The sequence below is a fragment of the Catharus ustulatus genome, chromosome 1 (genome assembly GCF_009819885.2).
Source record: "Catharus ustulatus isolate bCatUst1 chromosome 1, bCatUst1.pri.v2, whole genome shotgun sequence".
In the NCBI taxonomy this organism is placed as follows: Eukaryota; Metazoa; Chordata; class Aves; order Passeriformes; family Turdidae; genus Catharus; species Catharus ustulatus.
This window is the reverse complement of record NC_046221.1, coordinates 85,833,908-85,855,597: the sequence shown is the minus strand read 5'-3', so window position 1 is coordinate 85,855,597 and position 21,690 is coordinate 85,833,908. Positions and strand designations below refer to the sequence as shown.

Genomic DNA, 21,690 nt, shown 5'->3' with positions numbered 1-21,690 from the left:
GCTGGGGTTTTTTTTTTTGTTTTGGTTTTTTTTTGGATGTTTGTTAAAGGTATTTTTTTTGGATGCATGTCTTCCAGAGATAGCAAAGAACTCAAATAATGCAAACACTTCAATGAAAACCTTCTAGTATAATGAACTCTTGCACATTTTCCCATTGTTTTGTTCTAATTGAATGCTTCCTTCCAGCTAATTTCATTTTCATTCTGGCTTAACAGCATTATAACCAAAACAAGGTTTCCTAGCAAAGAATGGTAGGATGTTTTTAACTTCTTCTACCTTGAAACCCACAACATATTTTTACTAGGATGTTCTGCTTTATCACAAGCCCACACATGGTAAGCTTTACACAAGATGTAGTAATATATCTGAGAGTACCATGGATGACATTGACAAAACTCTCTTCAGGAGTAGAGAAATCTGCATCTTTTTGAAAGCCTCTGCTTGACCTGGCAACTTATAGCAACATAAAATCGTTGTGAGATAAAGGGAGGGAAAAAGACACAACAAAAAAAACCCTACAAAATGTTGTCTTATCACAGCTAATTAATTCTGACTTGTAAGGATTTGTGACAAATATTTTCAGAATCTTACATTTTCAAAAACCTGCATGCTTTTATTGCTATTTTTAATTTTATTTCAGATAAACTTTCCTATTAATTCAGTTGACAAAAGGTCATCCAAGCATGAATTGTTAAGCTTTACACAATCCACAATGATGGGCAACAGTGTGTGAAAAAACTTAAAGATTATTCAGCTTCTGAACTACTAAGCAAACACACATTGCAGAATGAGATGAATTTTGAGCTACAGCATTTGCTGACAAGTTTAGCAAAATCTTCTCTTCCCCCTGGTGAAATGCCCATCTCTTTAAAGAAGATCACTTCAAAAAACCGTGTTAAAAATAGTCATGCTATAGGTTTGTTTTTCAAAAAAATAAGTACACAAAATAAAATAGGCATTTTCATAGGCAATGATAAAATACTGATCATTTTTAATTCTGCTCTGCAGTAATTGTTAACCTCTTTTTTTTTTTCTTTTTTAAAAGTTAGCTTTCTAATTTGCATTTAAATGAAAGGATTTTTAAATTCTTGTTTTCAAGTTAGAAGCTTCCCAGTAGCATTTGGACATATCACATTGCAAAACTATGAAAAAGTTTAACACATTTAACTGATAAATCTTGAGTTGACAAAGCACCACAATGCAGGCTAAACTATTTTCTGATGCGTATTGAAATGTATGTTAGTGTATAAATATTACTTGAAAGGGTTTTTTACGCAGGACTGTTGATCAAACTCTTTGCATTAAAAATGCCCTGTTCTGTCCTCATAGTACGACAAACATCTATTTGTCTTTTGGTTCACATTTTGCTCCAGAATCCATACAAACCATGTATTTTTCAACTTTGTTTTAATGCCTATATTCTTGTTTTAATACCCACATTCATGGGCAAAAGCAAATGCATTCACCAGTTCAGGCAAGAGAAGGGTTTTTTTCTGAAATACTTTAATAGAATCATAGAATACCCTGAGTCAAAAGGGACCCACAAAGGTCATCAAATCCTGGCCCTGCACAGGACAGCCCCAAGAATCCAGCCAGGTGCCTGACATATCTAAATGCTTCTTGCATTCTGGGAGCCTTGATGTTATGACACCACTTCACTGGGGAGTCTGTAATTTTATGGAAAATAAATAATATTAATACAACTCTATTCCCAAGATATATGGAAAAAATAGTAATAAAACCACAGGGAAACTTAGGTGGGAACAGAAAGTCCTTATTATTTCCACAGATGGAAACTCTAGAACGTATCAGTGCAACCTGTGACAATATTTAACCAAATTCATGGTGAAAAGCACCCTACACCTAATTAGCATGATGTGTGTTCCACCTTGCCTCTGTCATCTATCATTCTACCCCGATGCACCTCTGAGAACACTCTTGCCCTGTCTTCTGTATGTCCTTCCTTTACCTGGTTTCAGTCAGAAGACTGACCCCTCCTGACCCTTCTCTTGTCGTAGTTAAAACCCCTTTTTTTCCTCTTCCTCTTTTAACACCCCAGGTGCTCTCTAGCCTCCTGCCTTCCTGGCAGCCCTGCACAAAACCTGCTCCAGCATGCTGATGTCTTTCTTGTAGTGGGATACCCATACTGGATAGGGCACTCAAGCTGTATCCCCAAGAGCTTCAAACAAAAGGGATCAATCACTTGCCCTGATCTGTTGGCCACAATTTTCTGCGGCAGTCCAAGGTGCAGCCAGCCTTTGCTGCAAGGACAGCTGCTGACTCAGAGAATCACTTAGGCTGTTAAAGACTTCCAAGGTCCTGAAGATCTTTTTCTGCAAGGTTGTTTTCTATCCCTGGCTGCGTTTTAACAAGTGGATACTCCATCCCAGATGCAATTGGAAATCATTTATGAATTTCAACTTGAAAAGGTTCCATTCAGCCCATTTCTCCAGTCTGTGCAGGTCTAAGTTGCAGCAGCCTCACCTCTTATGAGGATACTGGATTTTTTCAATCCTTAATATTAAATATATACAAAGACTACTACCTATTCTTTCACAATAAGTAGCCTAAATTAGACCTAACACCAACAGCGGTATAGGAAAACTCTAATTGCAATTTTATTTACTTTACCAACACAGTAGCAGTTGTCTACCTATGTCACAATGCATCCCAGCTATTTCTTCAATATTCTTGAAATGAAGGATCTTATGGGTTTATCAATTAGACTTGCTGTACTTTTATTTTCAGTGAATTTGAAAAAAATGTATCTACCAAAGGAAAACACAACCTAAGTTTCCTGGCAATAAAGTGTGAATAATATAGGCATTTCTAAGGGAGAGAAGTCTACTGAAAAAAGTATATATAGCAGATATATGTATATAAAGTATATGTATATAAAGTATGTATATGTGTATAAAGTACTTTATATGTATATAAAGTATATAAAGCAGATATATGTTTTCCATGTTATTCAGTTTATTAGACTGTATTTTTGCTATATGTAAGATACAGAAACTTCAGCCTATTTCTTCAGGCACTCAGGCACAAATGCCAGTCTATTCAAGAGACTTTCAACAACAAATGGCGCATCCTCTACCAATTTCAATAGCGAGTAGAAATTCAGTTGAGAAAAGTCTATTTCCCGACCAATTTGCAAATGCTATGTTCAAGGAAGAAGAGTAGGCTAGGCTTGAGCTATGCTTAGTTCAAACACTAAGGCTCCTTCAAAAGAAAACCAAAACAAAAAAAACAAAGAAACTGCTCAAAACAGTGATAAAGAATATGAAACAGAAACTTGAAGTTTTAAGGATTTGCTAACAGTACATTTCTTTAATATGTGCTTTAAATTATCAGAGACTGAAGAACTCTAAAGATGTGCTGGCATCTAATTGCGCCCCCATACCAAAGGGAGTGACAAACTGATAGATCTGGCCCAGAAGGAATAAGCACTTCAGCCAGACGAACTGAGCAGCATAGAACATGACTTGTCTCCTTATGGAATGTATCATGAAATTTTAATACTCAACAGGCTGAGTTAATGAACTGTTCAGAGTCTGCCAACAGGGAAACTGGGGAAGGGAAGAGTTCGCAAGTTTTGTCCTAACTCATGGTCTAACCATTTAGTTCAGTTTTATCAAAGGGACTGATTCTGACTTTGGTTCACAGCCAAGTACCTGTTTCTGAAAAGAATGCTCTCAAATCCTTTTTAGCAAAATTCCCACTAAATACAGTCCCAAATCCCCTAAAAAAAAAAAGACTACAGATCAAGGATAAGTCAAAGAATACAATGCTAAAGAAACTTTCTCAAAACTAGACGAGCACTGGAAAGTCAGCATAGCAGACAGAAAGATACTTGACTTCATTTTGTTTTTGTGTTATTTCTAAGCCCCTCCAATGATGATGCAGAATTCTTTGGACAGATTACTCTTTTGATACATATGGGATAAAAAACCCAACACAAACAATATTAGATTATCATTCCTTTCCTCTTTACATCACTTGCCAAGTCTAACGACAGCTATCTAACTGCAAGCTTTTGATGTTATCCTCTGCAAAACCTTATTTCAGGTATTTATTAAAATATTTTTAGTTGAAATGCTAGAAACTGCCTGGTTATATGTAAAACATTTCAGGGGAAATTTACAGATGTCAAAAATTTGCATAAAATCTCTTCTGTTATTCTTCCATTATTGACAGACAGATTAGCAGTCCAATTATTAAACTTTTTGAATAACTGGAGCCTCAGAACTCATGCCGAGTCATCTAACCTTGATATCACTGATAACTCAAAAGTATAACTTGATCAATAAGAAGAAAGTTCACCAAGAAAACATTTCCTATACAAGACATTTCCCAACCTGCATACCACTGACTGGAATAATCCTAAAATAACAGCATTATTTAAACATATCTCAGTATTACTCAAACATATTTCAGATAACTTTCTTGAAATACAATCATACCATATGTAAAATTTAAAGTGCTAGTGAAGCACATTTGATGTGCCAATATAGACCATGTTTAAATGATTTTAAGGAACATACTTCCTCTAATGTTAATGTTAATGGTGACAAACTTTCTATAAAATAAGGGTTTATCTTAAGGAGGTACTTCTCATCTGATTTATTAAGAATGCTTACATTTAAAACAACTTCACGTTCAGCTTCTGCTGAATTAGTGAAAGATTTTTCTGACTTCTGCCATTTTAATTGAACTTGCATTCCATATTTTTGTTACATCTTTGGTATTCTACTGAATAATTATTACTTGTGGAAAAACCATTCACTTGATTGAAGCATAGTTTGAATTGCTCAGACTGAGGAAGTGATCAATGCTTTTTGTATTTTTGCTGCTATTATCACACTAAACTTTGCACTAAACTTGGCATGTTATACTTAACATTATCTATTCATATTTCCACTGACAAAAAAACAGAACACAAGCCTATACAACTTATTTTTCTCTCAATTCTTGAAACTCAAGTATCATCATCTTCCATTTATTAGGTTCACTGAGAAAACAGAGAAACATACATATCAAAAAGCTAAAAAAATTCAAAGTCTTTACTTCCACCAAATTCACCAAGAAATCAGTTTCCTTTTGTTACAATATTTTAAATAAACTTGTCATCCTCCAAACAATGCACCAGAACAATTTTTTTAAGTAAACCAACATTTAAACAGAGTAACTTTTATCTTCTCATAAAGATATAAGATATACGTGACATTTTGATGAAAGGTCAGCAGCCTTACATAAATCATTCTAAACCTCTTAATAATTTGAATGATAAAGTTATGATTAAACAGGTTTGCTAGACTTAGCAATACATCTCTACAATTAGGAAACTAAAAATCTTCAGCTAAAAATTACAGCTGCATTGATAGTGGAAACAAGTTGCTGATAATCCATTCAAACTCCAGCAAATCAATGACTTCCAAATGTCACTTCTATTTTGTTACTGGACAATGAAGATAAAAAATTGCAAGAAATTTCCTTTTTAAAAAGCAGGTGACAATGCAAATTTTCAAATTCTACTTAAATCTCCCACTGCCTAGCATATATTATTTTTACAAAAAGATTATCAAACTTGTTCTTGGTGATAATTCATAACAGCAACAAAATTTACTTATTATAAAGACATCAACAATTTGTGCATTACCTAATGCTGCTCATGCTTCCAGTTTCTGATCCAAGCTTACATCTCTCCAGCTGGCTTGCTACAATCTGACGTTCAGCCTCAAGTTCTCGAGTCAGTCTCTCAAATTGCAGTTCCTGAAAAATGTAAGTTAAACCATTTGCTTTGATTTCTCTCGAGATTAAGAAGGAATTTCAGCACATAAAAATTAAATTTGTGCAAGAATTGTTAGCATAATACCTTATAACAAAGTTTTTTTTCCCCCTTTTTTAACACATTCAAAGTTCACATTTTTGTGGTGACACCTACTCGTTCCTTCATTTATTCTAACGATGTATGTCATAGAATGAGACTCTTAATCAGGAATGGAATTTCTAAATATATTAAATAATTTAGCCTACAGTTGAGGCAGATCGCTCAGCAGCATAGAGATCATAGCAAACTGACCTAAGATTTATCACAAATAATTACAGTAATTTCACGATTACAAGCCGCACCTGATTATAAGCCACATTTCCAGGGTGTCAGCAATGTTTAGGTCCTCATCCATATATAAGCTGCACCGAAATATTAGCCGCACTTTCATTCGCAGCGAGGATCCATGTGCAACTTTCACAAAGTTGCCAATTAGTAACAGAACCGCAGGATCGTGGGGTTTACTGGCTCAGCTCGGGGCCGGGCGGACTCGGCCCACTCGGGGCTGCCGACAGGGCTGGGTGGCCCAGCTTGGCACTGCCGCTCAGCAGGGCCGCTCAGGGCTGGCCAGGTGGCGCTGCCTCCGCTGCCGGGCTCACTCGCCCCCGCCCGCTGCCTGCACCGCCGCAGCTGTGTTTGCTGGCCCTGGCTCGGCTCTGCCGGCCCCCGCGCTACCGGGCAGCCCCATGCTGCTGGCCCCCACGTCGCCGGTTCCCCCCGCTCCGCCAGCCCCCACCACTCTGCTGCCCCACCCCCATGCCGCTGGCCCCGCCTCTGCTGGGGTCAGCCGGGCTCCAGCTCTGCTTGGGGTTGCCACAGGCTCTCACTTCCAGGTTGGCAACTTTTAGAACATTGTTCATATATAAGCCGCTCCGGATTACAAACCGCACTTCCAGGTATGGACCAAAACTTTAGTCAAAATGGTGCGGCTTATAATAGTGAAATTACTGTACAATCTGTGTTACTGAAAAAAAAGATGCTAAGTTCTGTGGATACAAAAGTTTCCGTGGAAACAAAAGTTTCTGCACTTAAAAAGATAACTATCACAATACACAACAGTGAAATAAACTACAGTAAATTCACGAATACAAGCCGCACTGAGTATAAGCCGCATCTCTGGGTGTTGGCAAATATTTCGGTTTTTGTCCATAGATAAGCCGCACACGAATATAAGCCGCTCTGTCGTTCGCAGCGAGGACCCGCGTGCAATTAGTAACAGAATGGCAGCAGGGCGGGGTTTACTGGCTGAGCTAAGGCTGTGCAGGCTCGGCCCGCTAGGGGCCGCTGACGGGGCCAGGTAGCCCTGCCCGGTCCTGCCGCTCGGGGCCGGCCGCCGCTGCCACTGGGCTCGGTCACCCCGGGTCGGCGCTGCCCCGCGGTGGCAGGCAGGGACGGAGCTTCCCCCGCTCCTACGGCAGCGGCGGCGGGCGGGGACGGAGCTTTCCCGCGCCCATGGCGCCGGCGGCGGGCGCGGACAAAGCACCCCGCCTCCTCCCCGAGCCGTGGCAATGGCGGTGCGCACTTCCCCCCCCCCCCCCGGGCCGCGGCAATGGCTGCGCAGGGCTCCCGTCGGCTCCCGGAGCCGCGGCAATGGCGGCGCCCCCCCCCCCGTCGGCTCCCCGGGCCGCGGCAATGGCTGCGCAGGGCTCCCGTCGGCTCCCGGAGCCGCGGCAATGGCGGCGCCCCCCCCCCCGTCGGCTCCCCGGGCCGCGGCAATGGTGGCGCGGCCCCCCTGCGTCCTTCCCGGGCCGCGGCAATGGTGGCGCCCCCCCCACCCCGTCGGCTCCCCGGGCCGCGGCAATGGCGGCGCGGCCCCCCCGCGTCCTCCCCGGGCCGCGGCAATGGCGGCGCGGCCCCCCCGCGTCCTCCCCGGGCCGCGGCAATGGCGGCGCCCCCTCCCCGTCGGCTCCCGGGGCCGCGGCAATGGCGGCGCCCCTCCCCCCCCTCCTCCCCTGGGCTGCGGCAGAGGAGGGAAGAAGAGAGCTCTCCCGCCTCTCTCCCCGCCCCCTGTGCTGCCTGCAGGGAGCCAGGGCAACACGGTAACACTGTAACAATTGCGAAATGCCGGCTTTTACTGGCCGGTGCTTGGCTCGGCACTCTGGTTGGCACGTCTGGGGTTGTAAATGTCAGAAAATTATTAATATATTAGCCGCCCCCGACTATTAGCCGCACTTCCGGGTTTCCACCAAAATTTTTGTCAAATTGCTGCGGCTTGTATTCGTGAAATTACTGTAAATTGAAGATGTGTTGATATGGCCTGAGCACAGCTTAATTTCTGCAGTTAATGAGCAGAAGGGAAACTCAAGTAGTTTTGGACAAAAGTTGTGCTAAAATTCCTACCACTAATTTCATTTATTTTCTTTTACTATGTCAAGGAAACCAAACCAGGCCTACCAGATGAGATTTATCCACAGAGTTTATTAAAGTACTTATAAAGCGTTTTTATTGTTATATACAAAAGATTCTTTTTTATTAAAAAAAGGAAAACCAATATAATTAAAATCTCCACAATTTCTCAAAGGACTACATTCCTCATATACTGTGGCACTAGTTTTATCAAATTAAAAAAATAAATACCTTTAGGGAGTTATGGTTGCTGTAAATTTGTTGAGTGTTGCTGCGCTTTCATTTTGGTCAGTAACATTGCATCATTTTCACAGGTAAACTAAAACATCTCTCCTGCCCTTTTATTTAGGTTTGTTGAAGGCTCAAGGATAAATATTTTGAGAATTCATTTCTTAAATAATTTCCTTATCCACACAAATGAACCCATTATCTTTGTCCCTTTTTTTTTTTTCCTCAAAACAACCTCCCTGTAATGCAGAGGTATGGGAGGGAGTCCCTTGAGTAACTCCCCAGCAAGGTCCTGTGGGGCAGAACAGCACTGGCAATTACTGAGTCTTGACTTATGCCTAACAAGTGACATTGAAGGATTTAGTATTTGAGAGAAGGAAGAAATGGTAGAAGCAGAATAGGACTTGTAAGTGTTCATTCTAAGTCCCACCTAAAACCTCTGGTCAAGTAATCAAGGATAAATGAAGGCATTAAACTTTTCAAATCTCTGAAATGAGGCAAACCGTAACTGAAATACAGTTAAAAACAGTAAATACAGTAATTTCACGATTACAAGCCGCACCAATTATAAGCTGCACTTCCGGGGTGGCGGCAACGTTTTGTTTTTCCTCCATAAATAAGCCACACTGGATTGTAAGATGCACTTTCATTCGCAGCAAGGATCCACGTGCAACTTTCACAAAGTTGCCATTTAGTAACAGAATTGCGGGATCGCAGGGTTTACTGGCTTGGCTCGGGGCCATGCAGGCTCGGATGGGCCCCGCTTTTCCCCTGCGGGGATTGGGCGAGTTCGGATCGGCCCTACCTTTCCTCTGCCGGGGCCATGCAAACTCGGATGGGCCCCACTTTTCCCCTCCAGGGGCCAGGCGAGCTCAGATCGGTCCCGCCTCCCTTCTCTGCCGGGGACGGGCGAGCTCGGATCGGCCCCGCTTGTCCCCTATCAGGGCCGTGCAGGCTCAGATGGGTCCCGCTTTCCCTCCTCTGCCGTGCAGGCTTGGATGGGCCCCGCTTTTCCCCTGCAGGGGTTGGGCAGACTCGGATGGGCCCCGCTTTTCCCCTGCCGGGGCCGTGAGGGCTCGGATCGGCTCAGGGCCGTGCGGGCTCGTACTTCCGGGTTAGTAAATTTCTGAACCTCATCAACATATTAGCCGCACCTGATTATAAGCCGCTCTTCGGGTTCGGACCAAAATTTCAGTCCAAATGGCGCGGCTTGTAATCATGAAATTACTGTACTTAAATAGCCACTGACTATGTGACAAAGCCTGCTTAACTTGAATTTATTCTTCCAAACAAATCTATACAGAGTACAAGAATACCGCTGAAAGTCAGATTGATGTAAGGACCAAAACACTGCTGCTCATTAAACGTTAACAGTGTTATAAAAATCAATAGTTAACAATATTCTCTGTGGATTTTTGTAGTGTACAGAAATATCTTTTTCACTGTTGTTTGAAGATATGATTAACAAAAATCACCTGACAATAATCACCTATTTCATATATGCCTCCTTCACAGAGAGCATTTCTCTCACTTAGAAGAATCAATTGCCTGAAAAGCTGAAGAGACAGTTTATTGGCTTTCCAAGAGTTATTATTCAAATCCTGGTCTTGTTTGCATAAAATAAAACCCTTAATGCAGAAAGGATTGTAACAGAAATATTACTAAATTGTTGAAGAATGAAAAAATCAAAGTGGTACAGTATTTTCCATACCAGCATGCTTAAATCAAAGCATGCAAGCCTGGAGAAACTTTGATAGTATAAAATACCCGAGAAAATCTAACTGAGCATTATGCTTACTTTCAAAATACAAGCAAAAATTTTAACAGCTATTTTGTCTTAGTGCATCTTTTCAGTCATTTGATTCTATCGCAAAGATGCCAATTTTGGTGCTTAGCATCAATTTTTACTCAGCCAGTTAGCTCTCCCCATCCCATGTGAGCAGGCAGATGTGCTCTTTGCTGTGGCTTAGCATGGCACTTGCCTTACCTGCCTAATAAGAAGCTGCAGCTGTCCCCACACTGCTGCTAAGAGAGGGTTAAGCACCAAGAGCAAATTCTCCTCACTCTCTATGTTGTCCACTTGCCTTTTTCTAGATAAAGTGCAGCTCATTGTGTTCTTTATGTCTAATAGAGGTGCAAATAATAGTTGTCTCCTTTCTCCTCTTTGTCCATGCTATCCCAAGCCAACTAAATACAGAAATGTCCCAAACCTATTTTACTGAAATATTTCAAAAGTAAATATTATTTTGCCTTTTTTTCCCTTCAACTGTCTGAATTGTATATTTCTCATATCTTTTCTATACTTTGTATTTGTTCAGTTAATCACTCTGGTTGACAACTTTGCCAGAAAGTTCTGCATTTCCTCAACTAATACCCGTCTGTTATGATTACTTTGTTCCAAGAATGTATTTTTTGCTCACGATTATAGTTTCCAAAGTATACTTTTCTACTCTTCACTCTGCCATTTATTTTTCTTTCCTATTTACTGGTTTCTGTTTCCTTCTGCCTTCCATCTTTCTTTAATTTCCTTGCACATTTCATGACTCATCCTCCACTAAACCTCTTTCAGTCCAATTACAGTAAGTGCTACTCCAGCAAATGCCCTAAACTGATTGGTTTAAGGAATTTCTCTCATTCTCTCTCTCCCTGGTTCCTTATTGAGGAAACTCTTCTGTTCGTAAGATGTACAAATTGATGTTTTCTGGTTTCACTGCCCACATTATTTAAGTCCTGCCCTGCAGAGATTACTAGAAAAGGGCAGTTGCATCTACTTTACTCCTCAAGCAGAAAGCAAAGATGTACTCAATCACTTAAGGAAGAAATAATCTTGGGTTGCCAATACATGAAAATGGCTAGAAAACATAAAACAGGAACTTTACTACTAGCTTTTTAATTGCTTAATTTTCTTATTTTTATTTTTTTTATTTCTTAATTTTCTGCCAGGTGCCACCAGAAGTTAGAAATGAAAGGAAAGAGACAAAGGGTGAGGAGGTGGGATATGTGCAGAACCAAACAATTAAAACTTCAAGAATTATCCTCTACATTAAATTTAATAAGTAACTATCTTTGGTATTCCTTCATGCCATGAAAAAGGTGCAGGTCCACAGGGTTGCCTTTGGACTGAAAAAAGGAAAGAAGAATTCAAGAAAGATTTGTGAATCTGTTTTCCCTCCACACCAATAAATCCTGGCAGACAACAAATTAATAAGCTTCCTTCTCTTTGTTTGGGAAGCAGTGAGAGTAACTAATATTTGAATAAATCCATATGTTTAGATTTCAAGCAGCTGTCACAGTGCAAGAAGACACAAACCAGAAATAGCATTTGCTTACATTTTATAAAAAAATCACTGAACCTGACTCCATTTGTCTTATTTGTTGTGTTTACAATAATTTTCACCAGTTCATGCCACGTTGTGTTATCTTCACAACTTTCTATTATTTATCTGAATCGAACTAATCAGAACATCAAAATTAAAAACAAATTCCTACTCACTGATTGTGCAAATCTGTTGTCAAGACAATTGCAGAATGAAGAACAGCAGAAACTACAATGCAATATCAAAATTAATTTACATAATAACATGTCAAAAGCCACCTCAAGGACTGTGCTGCAAAGGGCAGTAAAGCTAAAGTGCGTGCCCACACAAAGGCACAGCAGTCCTTAGCACTCAGCACCAGGAGTCGGTGTGGGAGGGGGAAGCCACCAGAGATCAGAGATAATGATGAGAGTAATCCAGGGAACTTGCTCAAGAGAGCAACTTGGAAAGGAAGGAACTTCATTATAACCTCATCCAATTGTTTTGAAGTGTTACAAAGTATTTATCTGCTAGAGTCTGAAGCAATTTATGTTTAAAAAATGGTATTTGTCCACAAGCATGGTGGGGTTTATTTTGTAAAAATATTCATTATTCCATAGATGGTAATTCAGTGTACTTTCCTTATCAGCATGAGTTTTGTATTTTATCTCTCCTTTGCAGCCACCAAAGCTTCAAGCACAATGTAAGACTTGAGTCAGGTCATAACATTTCACAGGGGTCCAGACACTGAACAAGCATGATGGAAATCTTCACCGTTGGACAAGTTTGGAACTCCTGAGCTCATGGCATACCAAACCAGAGGGCATTTCTTTATTTTTTATGCTTTACATCTGCTGGGTCATCTATATTGACCCAGTAATCCTTCAGTCCTTTCACAAAGAGATGTGTATCAATGCCAAGCAAAAGACAGCAAAGTCAGTAGCGACAGTAAAAAGCAGCTAAAAAAATACCCAAGCCAAAAAAAAAAAAAAAAATTAAAAAAAAAAAAAAATCAGGCACAAGAAGCTTTCAAAATTATTTCGTTCCTAAGAATCTGTCACTCCTGACATTAAAAAAGGAGAAGTGTTTAGCTTTTGATTGCAAATATGCTATACAAAACCTAATTGAGGCACTAGTGGTCATTTGAATCTTCAAATACAGACAAGTAACAGCATGATAATCCAGGTTGGGAATCCCTGGTGAGATGAATATAGGAAACCTGATTACAGTTACACAAACAAATAGTCTCTGGGATTGAAGTCTTTCAAAGGAGTATGTCAGAAACCGAAGAACTTCAAAAAGTACGCAGGCTGTAGAAGTGTACAACATTGGCTCTATCTTTTTGTAACTTGTTAAACAAGAAAAACCTTACCTCAATTAACATCACAAGTATGTGTATATTCCTAGGTACATCCTATGGCATCATGCACCATGCCATATACTCCACATCTGTACACTCCACTGAACACCACTAATCAGAGTGATGTTGGTAACAAACTATTTTTAACCTATTATACTGAACACACATTAGCAGCAAAAACTGGAGCACATACTTCCTAAGGAAAATAGCAAAACCTAGGAAAGTTTAACTTGGCACAAATCTAGGGATAGATATCATCAGATGTAAACCAGACCTGACAGGCCATTCTGTAAACAGAAGGAAAACAGAGTGTTTTCATGCTTTCAAAACAGGAAAAAAACCCATCACTAGCAATACCCCTAAACATGTGACAGTAAATGTTCAAAAGCCTCAAAACTGGGCTTTAGAATGTATCAATCAATACCCTTCACATTCTGTACACTCTCCATTGTTGGACTGTGTTTTCATTTGTTCTGTTCTCATCCTTTTTCACTGGATTGTTTCAGTCTTCCACTATACTGAATAACATGGGGTAATGGGAAAAGCTCACAGAAAGGTAATCAGATAAGCAGAGAGGCAGCAGATTCAGAAACTCAGTGGTGGATATTTACATTCTTGCAGAATCTTAATGGAGAGAACACTGCACCTATAAGCAAGTACAAGTTTCCAGGTGGCAAACCTGAAGAAAGCAATTCATAGATTGGAGGGCAGGACTACCATTCAGACGAACATTGACAAGGTGGAAGAATAGGCCAAGAGTGTCATGAAGCTCATGAAAGAAAAACAAAAAGTCCTGCACAGAGGATGGAATGCCATGTAACAGTACAGCATCTCCCCAGAAAGGATCTGGGGGTGTGGCGGACACAAAGTTATGTCTTAGCAGTGCATTCCTGTGGTGACAATGGTCAATCACTCATTTCACTGCACTAACAAGAGAGCCACTAGCAGAACAGGGAAACTATTGCACTAATTATTTCCTTTTATTTCCTACTCCTCAAGCTGTATCTCAAGTACAGTGGTTAGCTTTGGGCCATCAGGACAAGATATGAAAAGATTTTGAAGCAAGATCACTGAGGGCCACAGAAATGGTGAGAAGATTAAAGCACACATTATACAAGCAGAAGGTGAAGGAATTTGGTTTGTTTAGCATGGAGAAGAGACCATCTAGGAAAGATGTATTTTATAAAATCACTAAAGCTGGAAAAGACTTCCAAGATTAAAAGATCAATCTTTACCCAATATTACCATATCAACTAGACCATAGAACTAAGTGACACATCCAGTCGTTTCTTGAATACTTCCAGGGATGATTCTGTTCCAATGCTTAACAGCCCTGCCAGTGGAAGAATTCTTTCTGATGCCCTACCTAAACTTGCCCTGGCACAGTTTGAGACTCTTCTGCCCTTGTCCTCTTACTGGCTGCCTGGAACAAGAGACTGATCCTCACCTTGCAATACCCTCCTGTCTGTCGTAGAGAGCAACAAGGTCACCAAGTCCCCTTTTCTCCAGGCTAAACAGCCCTAGCTCCCTCAGCCACCCCTGGTACGACTGACCCTCCAGACCCTTCATCAGCTCTGCCGCCCTCCTCTGGACACGCTCCAGCCCCTCCATGTCATTCTTGCAGGGAGAAGCCCAGAACTGAGCAAAGGATTTGAGGTGCAGCCTCAACAGTCGAGTACAGGAGGAAAATCTCTGCCCTGGTCCTGCTGGCCACTGTTGCTGATATAAGTCAGGATGCCATTGGCCTTCTTGGCCACTTGCACACAAGTTGTCTCATGTTCAGCTGCTATCAGTCAACACCCCCCTGTCCTCTTCTGCTGGGCAGCTTTCCAGCCACTCTGCCCCCAGCCTGTAGCATGCTTGTCACAGACTTTCTCTTGTTTAAGGGGATTATAGTGAACACATCATCAGGCTTTTGCCAGACATATGCAGCAAGCAGACAGAGGCAACACTGACAAGTTGCAATGAAGTAAATTCTAGCTGAACAAAAAGTAAAAGAACAAAGACAAACAACAAAAAAAGTAATTAAAAAAATCCAGAACCAAACAATACATCAAAGGTAGTGAAACACTGGTAGAGGTTGTACACACTGAATTTCCATTTTTGGAGATTCAAGCTAAACTTGTTTGGAGGAGACCTCCAGAGTATCTTTTAAGTTATATTCTCCATGATCCTAGGACTGATGAGCTCTGAATATTTTTTCAAGTCTTAATACCAAGCTTATTGATTAGATGAGATCAGAGGCTATCAAACTCTCTATACATGATAATTCCATAAAGACATATTTCACCTGATATAAATGCTTATGTTTTATCAGTCTGAATTTCTCTAGCTTATTACTTCACCTGATTTGACTGTTTTAGCAGTACCATGCTTCTTTACAAGAGATTAGCATGGCATCTAGGCTATTATGCATATAGATTATTTATGGGATAATGAACGAGTTTGGTTGATTACAGTGTTTAAAAATAAACTATTCCTTCTTTATCATATAAGACTACTTTAAAGAAGTCCCTTTTATGCCTTTAAGAACCTTTATAGAAAATAAGACCCTCTTTTATTTTCTGTGTTTAGGATCCTGATACCAATATGGTGACAATTGCATCCCACTGCATGTTTTAGCTCTCCAGGCATAGTGCCCTGCTCCTCTGCGTGTTGCAGGCAAGTCTTGCTCTCTGAAGGAACCTTGCCCTGGACTTCTGTTCCTAAGGAAATTGCATTATTTATCTTCCAGCATAATCATCAAAGTTTTTAAAAATTATCTTCATTTTTCTATTTCAAATGGTCTGGTCCTTTTTTATCCCATTTTTTATTCTCTGTTTTATACTTAGCTTCAGTCTTTAAGCTAACCCTTTTCTTGTTATCACTAGTTTTTGCATTGCTTGCCAACACTCCTAATGGTTCATCACTTACCATGATTGCTGTGCTATTCCACTTCCTCCCATGCAAACTACTTCTGTCCATAAAGCAATAAACTGTAAGTAAAAATTTTGAAGTGTTAGGACAGGATTAGAACTACTATGAACTTTCTAATGTAAGTATTTTGCTCCTCCACCCTCTGCAGTAGCAATTTAAGGAGGATATAAGATTAAATTGACTTTCTACCCTACCAACTTTGGCCTGCTTTAGGGCTTACTGCTATTGTTTGTAAAGCTCAATGCGAGAGCAAAACAAATCCTCAAAGTAGTAGGGCTTCTCCAAGGAGAGCACAAGAAGTAGCTGGAGTTTAGTAACAGACTGACTCGTCAGTCTTACACTGGCCCGAGCTTGTAATTCTTGTTTACTTCTCAGTTGTGCAAGCATATGTCTAAGTGGAAAAGGGTAATTCCATTTAGAGTAGCAGTTCTTGAAGCCTGACTTTACATTTTCAGCAAATCTAATATACCAGACAGAATCGTGGACTGATGTGTTTTACCTTGATTCTCCAGTAAATACCTGCAGAGTACAAGAGCAACACAATCTTGTTGCAGATGGAAGATGCTTAATTATACATATATTTGTATAGTTTAAATATATGTGAAAACCAAAGGAAGTTGAACAACATGGTCACAAAATGTGAAATTTCTAAAAATGCTCTAGACATTGAAGCACTAAGAAAGCCTTTTTTGGTTCTGACAACATCCTCAGGTTCCAGTTTCCCTTTCTTATCTGGTTCTATCTGTGCTCTGTTGGGCAATGTGACAAGATGCCAGCAATAGCTGCAGAGCTGTCAGAGCACACAACAACATATGTGCACACCAGTGACACACACAACTTCTTGAGTAGTCTATCTACATGCTTAGAGATCTGCAGTCTTCTCCAACTCCCTACCTATATACCTCTGAACTCCCAGAGCTGGGAGAATACACATCATCCTAGGCACTGGGCACAGATGAAAAGCCAGCGTGATAAATCATTAGCTTTACACATGTCCAAAATGGTCTAAAAGAGCAGTCAACTATTTCCTTTCTCTTCTCCTACTTGAATTGAGGAAATTAAGGTGAACAATTTTTTCTTTTGATTTTCTTTACCTTATAAGAAAGACTTATGTCTCAACACAGACATAGTCCATCAGTACAGCACATCCAAGAACAGACTCCATAATTTGGAATTATCCCTGAATTTCTGAACTAATTAGGGTACTAGATCTGAATATTGCCATGAGTAGCTATTAAAAAGCTGGTCATTAGCAAGTTACTAAGAGATTCAAAAGTTATCTAACAAAGTAAGATGGGTGTTTTTTTTAAGACAACCTAGCATATGCAAATGATAGGAGAGGATTTTTATAGGACTTTTTTTTTCTTGTCTTGAAACTAAGAAATTAGAAGCTTGATTTTCTGCACACTTGAGACATGCAGTTTGCTACACTAACTGAATGTGGAGAGACTTTCAAATAAATAAAGGATAACATTAAAATTGTAAATTCAGCTCAAATACAGGGGTGTTCTTAAACAAAAATTCTAGTATTCTAGCTGACAGTACACAGATTAGTCAAATTATTAATTTCTTTCTGCTAGTAAGTACTATTAAGTACTAAAGAAAACAATTCCCACCATGGGCTTAAAAAAATTTGAACTCAAGGACTGCAAACCCTTGAGATTTGCACATTTTCTCTCATAGATGATTCTGTGGCAGTAGCAGTTAACTTTAATAGCTTTTGAATATTTCCTCTTTTATTACATCTTTTATTACAAAGAAGAGAACTAGTAAAATAATTAGGCAATTCATTCCTTTTCTGGCTACCCTATGGAAATACCACAGTTTCAGGAAATTCCCAATAGATTCATATTGTTCCTTATGAAAGAGAAAAGCAATTAGTAATGAAAATGTTAGTTTTAAGAAGTATCATTATGATCTTATTCTCTTAATTTCTGGTATGAATAGCTCATCTTTTGAACAAAGTAAAAAGGTTTTCATAATGAAATTATAGCATAAAAATCACCTGTTTGAAAACAAATACGTAAGGAACATATATTTCAGGATAACATTTATAACATGGGTAATTTTAGGTAGGGAAAGATCTTAGAATCAGTAAAAGAAACAATCTCACTGAATAAAAATACCTTTTATGGGTTGACATAGGGATCAATGCAGTATGGAGTTGGGAGAGATGTATTTTGAAAGATGGGTACAAAATGCAATAGTTCTGGGAGACTTCAATAAGCCCAGCACTTGGTACAAAAAAAAAAAATACAGTAATAGAACAGCAAGGCACATAAGTTGAATTTCAGATAATATCATACACAGATGCTTGGGATGCCCACAGGAAAAGATAAAATCCTTGACTTGGTCAAGCAAGATAGTTTCAAATCTTGCAATTGAGAAGCCACTCTTAGTGATTATTCTGTCCTCAAATCCAACATCCTCACAGAAAGCAGATCATCTGCCAGTTAGGAGACACGTTAAAGAGAAAACATGTAAGAAAAAAATATCAAAAAGTTTGCTTAAAGCTAAAAGTAAAGTATTTATAGACAGTAGGGAAACTAATTGTTTGAAGTGTATGATGAATGTACAGTCAAGGCAGCGTCTCAAGAAAAGGTCAAGACACGAAAAGTTAGTGAGGGCAAAGGAAGCTGTTACTAATAAAAAACACTTTTTCTGGAAGTTGAAATCATCTTCAAGTAAATACAGGAGCATAAATGCTGAAAGGTTAAATATAAGACAACACAGTATGATTTTAAGGGACAAATAGCAAAGGCATCAAAGCAACCAACAACTATTTCTCCAAATGCTTCAAGAGCAAGAATATGCCTGGAGAGTCTGTAAAACCACTGGTGAGGATATAAAAGGTTCACTGAAGAGAGACCAAATTAATCCCTCATGGAAATTTTAACTAGTTTATGGGAAAATCTCATGCTGTGTAATTACTGAGGGAGCCTTATCAGAGGATCTGCCTGAAATTGAAATGAATAGGTCACAAAACAAACTAACAACCTGTAGCAAATTGAAGATCAGACAGTATTTGCTCAATACTTCTAAGGAACCAAAAAATGTACAGCTTAGAACTATAAGACATTGAATGCAATGCCAGTTTCAAGGAGATCTAGAAGACTATAGACCAGCAAGCCAGATAGTCATACTGGGCAAACTGTAAGAGTCTATAACACAGAACAGAACTTGCGACCTCTAACATAAACATGAACAAGTTATATAGAAGGTTTCTCCATGGAAAAGTTCTTAAATAAGTGGTTAAATCAGGAAAATATGGAAAATTGTCCCAGTTGAAGGTGTCCACCAGTAAAATTCTGGTTCCATGTTCCACACTTTAATACATATAGAATGACCTGAAACTTGGAATGAGCAACAGTCAACAAAGTTAGGCAACAATAAAAAGTTATGTAGGATAGTAGGGCTGAAGGGCAACAACACTTGACCCTTTTGTACTATCAGTGGTTTGCCATTTGCTTTGTTGTTGCTTCTTGACGCAGAGTTTTGGGGCCTGACATTAACCAAGAAGAGATGCTGAGTGCCTCAGCCTTTTCTGTGCCATCTTTTATTAACTTGCTGTCCCTTAGCAGCAGCAGCAAAGCTATATATTTCTTGTGCTTCTACTTGCTAACATAATTGCAGAAACTCTGTTATTCTTATTCTTGCTACTTTGAGTTCCAGCTGAGCTTTTGCCTTCCTAATTGCATCTCTGTACACTGAAGCAGTACCTCTATATTCATCTTTGGAAGTTTGTCCCCTTTTGCGCTGCTCCACTGCTCCTTTTCTCATTTGAGCTCTCTTGGTAGCTTGGTGCCTTTCCAACTGATTTCTTTTTATGTCTGCTCCTTTTCCTGCTTAGGGGGATAGACTGCTCTTTTGTACTTCAAGAAGCAGCTGCACTGGGAAATCTCCCAACATGCCTAAGCTTCTCTGCCCTCCAAGACAGGTTCCCATTGGACCCTTCCTAGAAGTTCCCTGACTGAGTTGAAATCTGCTTTTCTGAAGTTCAGGTCTTTATTTGATCACTTGTCCTCCTCCAGTCCTTGGCCTCTATGCTCTTACAGGCTCTGCAGCTGCTGTTGACATTTTTATCTTCCAACAGGTCTTTTTAGGCAAACATTCAGTCCAGGAGAGCACTGCTCCTAGTTGGTCCATCCACAACCACAGGAAGAAGATGTTCCAAACTCATCCCGAAGTGTCCCAGATTGTTATGCACCACTGTGCTGTTTTCCCGGTACCAGAATTGTTGAACTTCCTCCTGAGAACCAGAGCCTGAGGCCTCTTGGAAGTGAAGGCTTGATCCACATGTTGTTCCTTACCTAGGTTCATAGCAGACACCATGAGGTTTCTCTCAAAAGCTCTGATTTTTGACCCATAAGCACTCTACCAACTTGAAAACAGATGAAACAAGATGATTCTTTATGTAACAGGCATGCTTTTGGTGGCTGCTAAGTACATCATAACTTCACTGTGCCATGGAAACCTGAAAACAGGTGGTTTTTGAGTATTAGAGGACAGTATCACATATTATGGCCCAGTTCTTGCTCTTTAATAAGTATATACTTGAGGTCATCGGTGAAGACAGCTCATCCAACCAACAATGGTTGTTCTTACTAGTGAAACATACATTTATTGCCACCAAACAGATAGCAGAAAACATAGTGTATCAGGTTTTTCTAGAAAAATAGATTTTCATCCTTAAAACATCCAGATTGGGAATCCAGGTTATTCTTTCAATAAAACACTAAAGAGATTTTTGCTATTGAGGTCTCAAAGAATCAAACAGAAAGATTCCAGATTTGTACTACTCATTGTAAACAAAACAATGAATATAACAGAATATTAAATATACTGGACTGGATATGTGGTTATGCCTCTAGGAGATCAAGCACACAAGCAACATTTGCTGCACTCCAGAATTACCATATCTCACTAAGACAATTATGCTGCTTCCACAATTATAGCACAGATTTCAGTTCAAAGACTAGCCAGTTGCCACCAAAATGATGTCGAGAAAACTGTCAGAAGATTTAAATGGAGAGAAGCATCTCTACAGTGATGTTTCCTTACAGAAGGAATATCTAAATTACTGCTATGATACAATTACAAAATAAGAGAGCCATAGGAATCAGTTACTTTCATTGAATCAGGGGAAAGAAACAAGAGGGAAGGGTGAGTGAATAGAAAAAATAATGAATGAGTAAATTTGTTTGATTATTTCAATCAGAATATTTCATTGACAGTATTGTGGAAGCCATCTGAAATTCAAGTCTTTATTACAACAGAACAGTCATCAAAACTGCATCTATCCCTGTGGAACTGGGTTCCTGCTAGGAACCTTCTAGCAGTGTTGATAACTGGTCCAAGACTTGTCTCATACAATGCATACTACTATAAAGCCCCTGATCCCAAATGCAGAACAAGCAGGGAGGAGTTGCAGCTCCCTTTTCAGGAGAAAAAAAAAAAAAAAGAAAAAAAGAAAAAAAGGTTCATGATGTCACAGTATTGAAAAGAAAAGGCAAAGTAAATGAAAGCAAGCCATGCATGCAGAATTAAAACTCAGTGTTTTAGGTGAATTTAATGGCAGAGAGGGGATTCAAATTAATTTCCAGACATGGTTTCTAGGTTGTAGTTTAGAGTCATACTATTCTTCCCCTTGCCCCCCCATCTTAAATCTGACATCTCTTCCCATAGTGGAAACTTGGACAGGATAAAATGAGAGT

General features: G+C 39.7%; 1 protein-coding gene across 1 annotated transcript in view; it reads right to left on the bottom strand.

Moving 5' to 3' along the window:
• CTNND2 (catenin delta 2) overlaps positions 1 to 21,690 on the bottom strand; it is a 667,983-nt gene that overhangs the window by 397,799 nt on the left and 248,494 nt on the right. Inside the window, 1 exon segment of the mRNA XM_033064576.2 lies at positions 5,660 to 5,772. Coding sequence (XP_032920467.1) covers positions 5,660 to 5,772 — 113 coding nt within the window.